The following is a 12,641-nucleotide window of genomic DNA, read 5'->3' on the forward strand; positions in this document are numbered from 1 at the left end:
ATTATGAGATTACAAGCTCCCAAATGAACTTTCGCCACCTGAGGGGTTCCACTCGGCACGATGATCCCAGCGCTCAGAGAGAGCTTTCACAGTAACTCTGAAATGATCTTATGCTTCTTGGTGATCTCCTTGTAGCTGTGAACACAACCACAACCATGTAGCAAACAAGGTGGTAGATAGTTATGTAACTACACCACAGACATGAGTGGAATATCAAACCTAAACAGTGCGCTGTGTGCAGCAGCCAAAAGTCTCCCTGTACAGTACAAGTCAAAAGTTTGAGTACACCTGGGTAATACCTCTATGGGATGGGAAGAGATTTCCGGACCAGACTTGTCAAAAAAAAAAGTTTTTGGCAAGTGGACTCAAACTTTCTACTTTTACTATACTTCACGGGTAGTTCTTGACAAGGCCCATGAAGTGCTGTGCGCTTGGTGTCACGGTAAACATCGGAAGGGTATACGCTTTCCCAGTCAAGGGCACCCTGTGTGTTTGATACAGACCAACACAGAGATGCCCTTTGTCTGAAGTCCATCTCTCTCTTGCAGAGTCGGGACCATTGCAAGCCTTGGGAAAAGACTGTGTAACACAGCCCAACCTGTGAGCTTCTCTGAATCGGATATACGGGATTTTTCTTTAATAGTAAGACTCCAGTTTGAACTTTCTGAGGGTGTTATTTTCTACAATATTTTTAAATGCATGTGTATTTATATACATGCACACGGACAGTGTATTAAGCTTCGACAAACACAGAAGAAAAGTGGTAATGTGGAGAAATAACCAAAATATAGCATATCTGCCTTTGTCTCCGATAGACCCCTACCCCCATACTTGCCCCTCCAGGAGGCACCACTAACAGTTTGTGGTGTCTGCTCTTAGTGGGAAGTGAGTCCCAGGTTGCAACTGCTTCTTTTCTGTTGGTGGTCACCACCTGAGGCCCGCTCATTTCCTTACACTCTCAGGGCTACTGCTGCCTTAGTAGCAAAATCAGCTTTCAGTGACATTGGCTCTTGTGAAATTGTGTTTTCAGCACTGTAGGGGGATGTAGTACAGCTACTGGTTGAAGTGAACATGAAATGAAGTTTTGCTCCCCCCCCCCCAAATCAATTGACTGTCTGAAAGTTTTAATAGCCCATCACGGTAGACAAACTTTTTTTCCCCCCACTTAACTCCCACACACATCTAATTCTGCTCTCTTTTTTTTTTTTTAAAAAAAAAAAAAAAAAAATTTTGTGTTTGGTTAATTTGTTTTGATATAGACAGTTTTAGAAGGCAAGTGTCAAACCATATGGCAGAAAAAGGCCAAAGCTAAGTAGTTTGGTAAATATTAGCATTCAGAAGCTAATCTCCCTGAGCAGGCTTTGAAAATGAAGCAAGTAGTAGCTCCAGTTTTGTAATTTTACAAATCTCAGATCTTGTCAATCTGCCTTCTTGTTTGTTTTACAGACTTGTATACTGTTTCTATGAAATATGTCCCTACAAGGCTACACATTCAATAATCCTATTTATCTACAGACTGTAACCATGTGCTGTATTTCATGAACACAAAAATCTTGCCTTTGCATAGAGATCTATTCTGCAAAATCTAACATTTTGGGGTACTTGAGTCACTATTTAATTTTATATTTTTTGTAGCACTTAAAAGGATTGTATAAAGCTTGGTGTACAAAATTAATATTTTTAAATCTTAAATATTTTTCTCTGTCATTACCATTTTACAATGTTTAAAACACTAGAAATCAATCTGTGTATATTTCTGTATCTGTATAGCAGCACATTTCATTTATGGAAATATGTTCTCTGAGTATTTATTTACTAATATATTTATCTGTAAGCCATGTCTTATGGGGAGAGTGTGAACTTTTTTTTGAGAAATCACTAACATGAGACATTGTAAATTCATGGTAATTGCACACAAAGATTAAATATTCTGACCAAAAACTGATTTTAAATTTTAGTACCATACAGTTTTATAACAAAATGTACAAAGATCTGTAAAAAAATTATACAGTTTTATTCAAGTAAAGCTGTACTGTGGGTCTTATTTTCTCTTGCTGACAAACGATTATGAAAGTTTAGTGACTTCTGCTGCTTTTAATACAAAAAAGTAACCTTAGTTACTTTTCCTATTTTCTAACTTGCACTTCCACTTACTCTTTACATTTGGATTGGTTTACCCTAGGCTAATATCTGAACAATGTTAAAAGTAACCTTGCTGAAAATGTTTTACTGAAACACAGAACACTTCTTTGACAGTCATTTATTTATCGCTGTGGAGCCCACAGCGACTGCTGGTGCTTGCCTTTGGTGCCATACACTCACCACAAGCTCCTCCTGTAGTCACTGACACCATCTTTGTGCTTTTTTTCTTTAATCACTTGGGAGGAATTCTCTGCTGCCTACTCTAACAGCAACTTTGTAGATACTGTTCAGACACACAGTGTGGAAACTTGTCAGTTATGGCTGTCCTTTTTGAGTGCTTCAAATGTCCAGCAGGCTCACAGCTTGAAGCCCGAGTGAATGGCAACCACTCCACCTGTAAGGTTGTGGTACTGCACACTGAAGAAGCCAGCCTCCTCAATCATGCTTTGGAACGTCTCCTGGGTGAGAAAGCATAGCTATGAAGCAACATGGATGCTCCAACCTGTAAACAGCACATCCTCCTCTTTGTCCCCTACTTGCACATTCTACCATGAAAATGCATTTCCTGAAGTATTTTAAATGAGACACACACAAAGACTTACTACTTGAACATTCAAAGCTGTGAGCACACCTGGGCAATACAATACCCATATGGCACAAAGTGAAAACTAGTAAAGCAGGTGTGTCCTACATCTCTGGAATTTGCTGCAGAAGAGCTGGGCAGACATGGTGTTTCATTTTGTGCCCGAATATGGGAGGAAAATAAATCAGTTTCTAGCTGAACAGTGTATTTACTTCTGACTGGTACTTTACACATAGTGACAGTCTTCATCTCTTTCTCTGCACCTCCGATGGGGAAGCCCTGGCCCAGAAGGGCACTCACTTGGTCTGGAAAACGCCGGATGCTCTCTACCAGATACTGGTAGGACTTCCAGTCCCCAGCAATGACTTCCCCCAGCACTGGAATCAGCTGGAAACTGTAGGCATCATAGATTCTGTGCAAGGGTGGTAACTATTAGCATGCCTCGATGTACAAGAATAAAGCAATTGATAAACTATATTTAAAAAAAATAAATAAATAAAATGTATGGTTTAATGCACAGATGACATGAAACAAATTCTTTTGGTTCACTTAATCAGCTGATAAAGTGTGCGCAAACATCTGCAATAAAGAGGATTCTCCAAAACTGCATTTTTATCCAAAATACTGTAACTACAGATGTTCAAACTAAAAAGCTAATGTTTTGCATAATGCAAAAATTTCATCCGGTTGTTCATAAAATCTTACATGCTGCAAAGACATGGCATCAAGCCAACTTCTCAATTGTTTTTGCACACATTTTTTAATCTGCACACTCCTGTCGTCAGGTACGTACAACTGCCTGCCTCCAAACTACAGCTCTTTGACTAGTAATTGTAGTTATTTAAAAAATAAATAAATGTGCCTGTTCAAGGTGTGTTAAGATGCTGTATAACATTCAGCCATTTCGATCTCAGCAGTAAAGGGCAAATGAGTTGTGTGTCAACATACGCTGCTTTTTAAAACTGCCTCCTCACAAATTGATTTTGTAGACAAGTTGTTGCATCTGAAGCTACACTTAGATTTTTTTTGTTTGCTTTAAACACAAGGCTCAACTTGTTTCAAACAATTATATAAAAGAAAAAAAACAGCACAGTGTTTTATAACGTGCAACCAGACACTTTCAAAACGTTAACCATTATATCGCCATTCTCTAGTGAATGCAATAGCTTACATCCAAATGAAAACACTCTTCATGCACAGTCACCTCTGAAAAGTTTTTTGCCAGAACTGTCAATGCCAAAGTTACAGGTTCACCCTAATAAGGTACAAAGTTCTCCTGTACCTAGAGAGCAGGGGGTTTGAGACATGGCTAAACTCCAGGCACAGGAACCTGCCACCAGGCTTCAGGACTCGGTATGCCTCCTCAAGGGCCTGGCTCACACACACACAAACAAAACATAAAATCAGGAGGACCAGCCTCTTTCCAAACACCAATCCACTGTGGATTAACTCACCCAGAAGACAACAGCTTCATGGTACCTATTCTTCATATGGGGCTATGTTGACCCAGAGGCAAATCATTATACATTAAAACATTTCTTAAAATTAATGCATTTCTCACATTCAAGCTGAGAAAATACATTTCATTGCAAAAAATTCTGGCTCGTCTTTACATTAAAGTATACAACTGGACTCATTTCTTTAGTTATAACTAAATTCTGCTTGAATTCAGGTGATGTTGAATCTTGTTTCAATGATCAGGAAACACAAGGCATTTACAAAATGCACAAAAAAGCAACATTTGACAGCAGTGCCAGAACAAATACCAAGATGCTCATAAAGCTCTTCAGAGAAAATTCAAGGGATTTCCACCTTATCGATGTGAGTGAGGTTGCGGATTCCGAAGGCGATGGTGTACACGTCAAACTGGTCATCGTCAAATGGCAGCTCCTCTGCATCACCCACCACCCACGAGAGACCTGCAAGAGACAATTTCAGCAGTTTCCAGAATGGCCGGCTGAACTCACATCAACACCGTAATCTGGGAAACATCAATACACCAAGACAGAGAACAGGGAATTGCAGTCATCTCAGAAAAAGTGGTGTGTGTGAAAGAGTTCATTTGGAACAAATTAAGAGAAGCGACAGTACTGGGGGGGAAGAGAGTAGTGTATACATTCAGCATTGCCAGATAAGCTTACGCGTGTGGAAGAATGCCAAAAAGATGGCTTGGCTGGACTGGAAACAGCTACTGTGGCAAGTTTAAAGTTGTCAGAAAAATAACAAAAAAAATGTGTAATAAACCATTATGACATCTACATGGGCACACAGCATTCGCTGTGATCTGACCATGTATGTGCTTCCAGATGTCACCATCATTCCATATACGGTGGATGTTTAACAGAAGTAGCTTGAGCTGGTCAGCTTTGCATGATGCCGCTGCCAAAGTGCAACCTTTTTATAGCTATATTAAGAAGATATCGAATTAGGTCCCAAACCATTTTAACAGTGCAGAACTACAATATCTTTAAAGTCCACACACACTTGGACCTTGAAAGACACGACAGTGCCTAAAATTATCTATGAAAGTTTCAGTTCCAGCCACAATCAGTCCTCAAGCAGGGTCCACATGCTTTGTTTTAAATTGAAACACTGAAGACATCTGTTGTTGCCACTCTTGCTCAACTATTGAGTTCCAGCCAGTTCACAACTAGGCTGTCAGAGTCCAACTGTAATTTTGAAAAAAATACTATATACCTCTTCCTTGAACAACAAACCTAATTTGCTATACAAAACATTCATAAATCAAAATGAAAAATACTGTTATTTCTTAGGATTCTCCTCATAACTTGTTTCTAATCAGAAACAAAGTGTACACACAAAAAACATGGAAAGGTATGAACTAATGGCATTTGTTCCCAGAATGCTTAGAACCAGACTGATGTAAACACTGCACTACTAACTACCTATTCAAAACAGGGTGCTGACCAAAAAAAAAGTTTGCTAAAATCTCCCTCATATGCAAACAGAATTCTTAGTGTCTGGATTTAAAGACAAATTCACATGGCTTGCAAAAATGAAAATTTAAATAATGATTCAAATAACAGCAAACTGAGAAATGGCTGTAATTAACTGTGATAATCAAAGGACTGGACATGGAGATCACCCATTCAATTTCTCCATTCATTTGCTTCCAAGGAAAAAAGCTTGAGGAAATACTCTAACCTGTGCAATGTACTGCAAAACACTGAACAGCACCATCACAGGGTTCTTGGCACACCACACCAATACAACAGCAGAAGAAAGTTAAGCCAAATCCTGTTCATATTCAAGTACAAATAGCTGCCTACCAAAAATATTTGTATATGAAGGACAAACGGAGGACACACCTGTTGTGTAGTACAGGTCTTTTGCTCTCTGCTGCCCCACCTTGAGCATGTCCTTATTGATGTCACACACCACCGCCCTGCACTCTTTAGAGCCTGGTGCACCTGGGCCATAACTATTCGCAATCTCCTGCCAGGAGGGGGTCTGGAGCGCCTGTGCCTCTCGCCGCCGCCTTCTTGCCTCCTGTGAGCGCACATACTCCAGGAAGCGGAATGAGATGTCACCTGCAGGACAAGGGAACCAAAAATAAGCATCACCTGTAAGAGTGAGGGCCTACCTGTCGGCACACAGGTGACTCAAGAGGGCTCTCGGTTACCTGTCCCTCCAGCAACATCAAGCAGGCGTGTCCCTGGCAGGGGGTTCATGGTGCGAAGCAGGGTGTCCTTCCACAGCCGGTGGATCCCGAGACTCATGGCGTCATTCATTATGTCATACTTCTGTGCCACACTCTCAAACACCTTGTACACTGGCCAGGAGAGAGAGAGCAAAATTTCTTTCAAAAGTCACAACCTAATTCAGACATGGTATTTAAAAAAAAAAAAACTGCAGGACACTTCTGAACACCTGAGCATTCTTGCCATCATTTCAGCAGAGAGTGGGGTGTTTAGGGTGGTTGTGCTACAGACTGAATATTCCCACTTTAAATCCTCACATCTTAACAGTGTATTTACGAGTTCCCTGCAGCTCAACATCACTACGGAGAAAAGTGCCTGCTAAATTAATTATAACATTAAACATAATAACTGAACTGATAGGGTAAGAATGATTTATTCATTTAAGTTACACTTTTCTCAAATAATTCACAAAGTTTAACTACCCATTAATTACGTACCCTTTTATATAGCAGGGTAATTTTTACTCTAGGAACTCAGGACATGTACCTTGATCAAGTAAACAAAAAAGCAGGAGGTTGGATTTGACCCTGGATCTAAGGTAGCATCACTAATCACTGCACCACCTACTGCCCCAACAAAGCATATACCCTATATATACACATAGACAATTAAGATACTTTGTCATTGTACGCAATGAAATTTTGTGTGGCAACCCTTGGAACAGCAGCAGCAGCAGAAAGAACACAAAATAAATAAATATTCAATCAAAACCTTGAAGTCCTTAGTCCTTGGCAGCTGGCTTTTGTGATCAGTTTTGTTTCTACTACTTGTACTGTTTGATACTTTGTTTGTATCAATTTTTCTTGCTGTATGCCTGTGTTAAAGCACTCTGTGTGAGAAGAGCGCTCTATAAAAATAAATAAATAAAAGTTCTCTGGTTGGACAGAGAGGTTGTGATGGAGGCCACAGCTCTGGGAAAGAAGCTGTTCCTCAGTCTGTTGGTGCAGGATTTTATTGTCCTGAACTATTTGCCAGAAGGTAGTGGTTGAAACCGGGAGTGACTGGGGTGAAGTTTGATGATACTGCCAGCCTTCTTCCTAGTCGGCTACTCCAAACCATAAAAAGATTATTACATAGGTCACTTTTAATACAAAACAAGTTATTTTTAAGAATAACCTGCTGTATAAATGGGTAAATCATACAGTACTGTGCAAATGTCTTAGGCACTTAAATTTTTCACAAAAATATTTTTTTTGACAGTTATTTAATGTCTTCTGCATTAGTGTCAATGGGAAACAGCATATTTTAGATTTCCAAGCATTCCTTTTGCAAAAAGTTACAGTATTACAGTAAGGGTTTTGTATGTTGTTAAAGAAATATAAGTACACACACACACACACAGTCTGAGACCGATTGTCCTGAGTGGGGTCGCGGTGAACCGGAGCCTAACCCAGCAACACAGGGCGCAAGGCTGGAGAGGGAGGGGACACACCCAAGATGGGACACCAGTCCATCGCAAGGCACCCCAAGCAGGACTCAACCCCCAGACCTGCCAGAGAGCGTGACCCCACTCGGGACAAGCAGTTGTTGATAATGGATGGTTACTAGGCTTTGTAGGAAGTTTATTAATTAAGAGCATTATTTTAGGAAGCATTTTCACTTTACAGCTTTTTCCCCAACCAAATACCTAAAACTCCTGCACAGTACTGTATACATATATTCTTTAAATAGCAGACAAATATATAAATAATATATATTTTCATATATAAATTCAAACTGGACAATGCACTCATTTTGCCTACCTCCTCGGTTAAGAGTCTGGGAGTGATGATTGACTCAAGTCCATCTTTCTCTCAGGCCATCGAAGCCACAACCCGGAGCTGCAGATACATCCTGCATAACATCCGCAGGATCCGTCCTTTCCTCACAACTGACTCTGCCCAACTACTTTTCCAGACCATGGTGACATCCTGTCTGGGCTACTGCAACTCTCTCCTGTCTGGCCTTCCCACTACTGTCATAAAACTTCTACAGCTGATATAGAACGCTGCTGCCGGAGTTGTGTTTGACTTGCCAAAGTCTTTGCATGTATCTCCTCTAGTTTCCCTGCACTGGCTTCCTATAGCTGCCCAGATCAAATTTAAAACCCTGGTTATGGCCCATAAATGCATCAATATAACTGCTCCCAGCTATCTACAAGACTTGATCATCCACTACACCCTAACCAGACTGCTACACTCTTCCACATCTGCCGGCTTGGTGGTCCCACGTACGAAAGGTAAAACAAGAAGGTTTTCGGTTGTGACTCCATTGTGGTGGAACGACCTCCCCCTCTCGCTCAGAACTGCTGAATCTTTGTCCACATTTAAAAAGGTTTTAAAACTCATCTCTTCCGGACTCACTCTGCCCATGATTTCTTACGTTCATACAAGGTAAGAATGATCCAAGCATGATCATGAACAATCATTAACAGAGCTACTCCTGCAATGTAATGTAAATGTTTATGTATGTTTATCTCCAAAAAAAAGCAAAAAAAAAATACTAGGATGGTGATTAGGAATCGGCAAAATTCTGGTTAAGTTTTATGCAGCTACTTGCATGATGAATGTTGGTGCATACAGTGGGAAAACACTAACTGTACTGACTAAGAATTACATCTGCAGCTATGTCTCTTTCTCCGAATGTAATGCACAAATTGTATTTTCTATCCGATGTACGTCGCTTTGGAGAAAAACATATGCTAAATGAATAAATGTAAAACATAAATTTACAATTTATGTAACAGAAAATGACATCATTACAATTTCTCTCCAGCGGTACTATTAAAGTGTGTACTAAACTGAAGCTGTGAACAGCATATCTTAAGTATCATCCCTCAGACCCAAGTTCACCTAAAACTGACCTTTTTCCATTAATGCCCTCTCAAAAACCACGCGTTACGTTTGTACTCTCAAGCCCTCACAACAATTTACCCATTTATACACGTGTGTAGTTTTTACTGTATCAATTGATTCAGGGTAAGCCTACACCATGGAAGTGGTCTCTGACCCGTGTCCTCGGAGTCAAAGGCAGCAGCTCTTAACTAGTACGCATCTGCTGCCTCAGCAATCATGTCACTTCTCGAGTCTGAACAAATTATACTCCTAATAACAGCATCTGCACTGAATACTGGAAAACTTTCAAATAGTTTACAGACTAGTAGTAGAAGGACTGTACAAGCGCATGATGATTAGACTAGTAAATTGCCAGAGCTGTGCAAATCAATTTTTGTGTGAAGAACTTGTTAAAAAGATGAAACTAATAGTAAGCTTTTAAAATTCTAATTCTAAAATTAGGAACAATTTTCTGTTTAATGAGTTTATTGTTAAACGACGGACTAGTAGTAGTAGTTGAAGCTCTGCTCTTATTTTACCAGCCAGGCAGACAGAGTATGTCACGTGTCCTGAGCAGAAGAGTCAGACAAGTAGTACCTCTCTCGGCTTTCTGTCCCTCCGGAACCGTCTGGAAGCCGAAGTGCGTGCTCTTCTCATCGGCAGCGGCATCGTGTTCCCGCCGAAACGAAGCTGCGTGGCGGAACCCGCGCGCACTACCCGTGGACAGCCGCGCTCCCCTTTGGCCCACCGCAGAAGCGGGCAAACCCCGCACAGCCCTGAATGCAAGCGAGACACCGGCAGCCGCCATCTTGGAGGAACGACGGCGTCCCAGAAAGGACAAAGTTGAGTGCGTTTTGAAACGCACCGTTTAAGTTTCCCTCGCATATAAGCCGCGTACATTCGTTGCTTAAAAGTGAATTCTCCTCAAACGAACGAAAAATCATCGTTGGGAAAGTGCCTAACGCACTCCTAAGATATAAGGATCACTCCTTCCTCACCAGCTATGCAGAATTCCTGCATTATTGACTAACGCTGCAAAAATCTAATAGAAAACCAAACCCAGAATCAAATCAAATCAAAGTAATTTGTGATGACAGTGAGTGCATTTCAAGAAAATTCAGTAGGTTTTGTTACTTAAGGTTTTAAATTCTTTGGCAAGACTTTCCAACTTTTCGCTCATTTTTTAAATCCTGTATTGCAAACAGGCCTAAGGATATCCCATGATGGTGTCACACAATGACAAAAAGTGCAAGTAGGCAAAGGATGTTGTTGTTGTTGTTATATTATTATTAAATGACAACTACTCAAAGCAATGTATGATGTGAAGGAATTAACTTTACAATAATTTATTCATTTATACTCCAGGGCATACTGACTCTGTTACTGTTTCACTTGGGGTTAGTATCTTGATCAAGAGTACCACAGCAGCATCAACTGTTGTTAATTTCCTGTTAATGACATGTAATTAACCACATTATACACAACACATTTCTCAAGCTATTCTGAAATTAATTATGACAATTCAGCTGAAATTTAATTTGTAACTTCATTGGTACTTTCACCTCTAAGTTGATCAACCATTATCACAATAATGAAATCCTAACAATACAAATGATTTTCATGTGCTTGTAAAATCAGACAAGAAGGCACATTGGCAGACAGGCTGAAAGGCAGTTAGACAAGTAAGCATTTAGGTAGGCTTGCCTGCTTGCCTGCATACCTCTGTAACTGCTTTTAGGCTTCCCTGCCAATATGTGTTCTTGCCTACCTAAATGCTTGATTCTCTAACTACCTTGGAGTGGGTCTGATAATGTGCATTCTTGCCTTCTTAAATGCTTACCTACCCATGTGCCCTTACCTGTCTCACTGCATTTTTGTCTATCTGCTTAACTCTATACATACAGGCATGCTTGTCTAAATGCCTACCCGTGTGTGCTTGCCTGCATACCTGTCTAACTGCCTTTAAGTTTGCCTACCAATGTGTTTTCTTGCCCACCTTAATGCTTGCTTGTCTCACTGCCTAAAAGCATTTCTGCTGATGTGCCTTCTTGCCTACATAATTGCTTGCTTCTCTAACTCCCTAAAAGCATGTCTGCCAATGTGCGTTCTATCATAGGTTCTCTAAAAAATCTTGAACATAGCTATAATATATAAAAATTTTATTTATTTATTTATTTATTTATTTTTTGGGAAGTGTTAATGTCTTCACTTGGCACCAAAAACAAAGGAACTAATGGTGCAGGGATTAGGTGTGAGATGGTGTGTTGTTGTGTGTGTGTGTGTGTGTGTTTTTTTTTTTTTTTTTTTTTTTTTTGGCCATCCTATATCCTATTGAAGAGAATGGAAAACACAGACCTTTAGAACCATCAACCATGGGAACCTGCCGTACATAGCAGGGACAGAAGCTGCAGGAGTGCTACTGTTCTTTGGATTGACAGAAGGGTAAGAGACCTAGTACTCATGTTACAAACAAACAAACAGAATAAGAGTGAGTCCTAGTGGATAGTGGTTAAAGAGCCAAGAACCTGAAACAAAGCAAGGGGACCGGAGCAAAATGGCCTGAATCAGCTGCCCTCCCTGTTCTGTCGTTATTGCTGTTCTGAATGAATAAACCCTCAATGATGCACTCTTCTCTGTGAGCTTTTATCTTAACAAATATCAGGTTAGGTAATTATAGGACAGTGTTTTTTAGGGCCAAGGACTGGGAGGACTGTCAGCTTTTAGCCCCATAATGGGGCAGGTCCGATCATGTACAGGATCCTCAGATCACTACATGCTCCAACTGGAAACCATGTATGATTGGGAAGGTGCATGTGCTGCTGAGGACCCCAGCAGAGCAGGTGACAAGGTGGTCCTAAGAACAGCGAGAGCCAAACTGTCCTGGGCCATTAGCAAAGCAAAGCATGCACACACCCATAGAATCCACAGCCACTTCCAGAACAGCAGCGACACTTGGCGCATGTGGAAGGGCATCCAGGCCATCACCAACCACAGGACACCAACACTGTCTGTGATGTCTCCCTTCTAGATGCTCTGAACAACTTCTATGCTTGCTTTGAGGTGCAGAATGATGTGATGGCAAGGAAGACCACCCCTCCTCCCAATGACAAGGTGCTGTGTCTTACCATGACTGATGTGAGGAAAACTCTACAAGTCAACCCACAGAAGGCCGTTGGACCAGACAACCTTCCTGGCAGAGTGCTCAGAGGATGTACAGACCAGCTGGCAGTTATTCTCACTGACATCTTCAGCATCTCCCTGATCAGCGCCATTGTTCTAATGTGCTTCAAGGCTACCACCATCATCCACATGCCCAAGAAATCTTCAGTGTCCTGCCTCAACGACTACCGTTCTGTCACACTTACACCCATCGTCATGAAG

General features: G+C 40.8%; 2 protein-coding genes across 3 annotated transcripts in view; one reads left to right on the forward strand and one right to left on the reverse strand.

The window, feature by feature from the left end:
- Positions 1–1,170, forward strand: part of znrf3 (zinc and ring finger 3) — a 71,815-nt gene extending 70,645 nt beyond the window's left edge. For both annotated transcript variants that reach the window (XM_018737823.2, XM_018737824.2), the window contains exon 9: positions 549–1,170. In XM_018737823.2, coding sequence (XP_018593339.1) covers positions 549–604 — 56 coding nt within the window. In that variant the 3' untranslated portion in view covers positions 605–1,170. The remainder of the gene's footprint in view (positions 1–548) is intronic.
- Positions 1,171–2,245: 1,075 nt separating this feature from the next.
- Positions 2,246–10,077, reverse strand: coq5 (coenzyme Q5, methyltransferase). Its single transcript, XM_018737819.2, has 7 exons — positions 9,858–10,077; positions 6,369–6,518; positions 6,055–6,276; positions 4,538–4,644; positions 4,008–4,096; positions 3,026–3,137; positions 2,246–2,600 (listed from the first exon to the last, which is right to left on the reverse strand). The coding sequence occupies exons 1-7, from the start codon at positions 10,066–10,068 to the stop codon at positions 2,499–2,501; spliced, it is 993 nt and encodes a 330-aa protein (XP_018593335.2). The 5' UTR covers positions 10,069–10,077; the 3' UTR covers positions 2,246–2,498.
- Between the last annotated feature and the right edge of the window lie 2,564 nt (positions 10,078–12,641).

Source organism: Scleropages formosus, chromosome 12 (genome assembly GCF_900964775.1).
Source record: "Scleropages formosus chromosome 12, fSclFor1.1, whole genome shotgun sequence".
Classification (NCBI taxonomy): Eukaryota; Metazoa; Chordata; class Actinopteri; order Osteoglossiformes; family Osteoglossidae; genus Scleropages; species Scleropages formosus.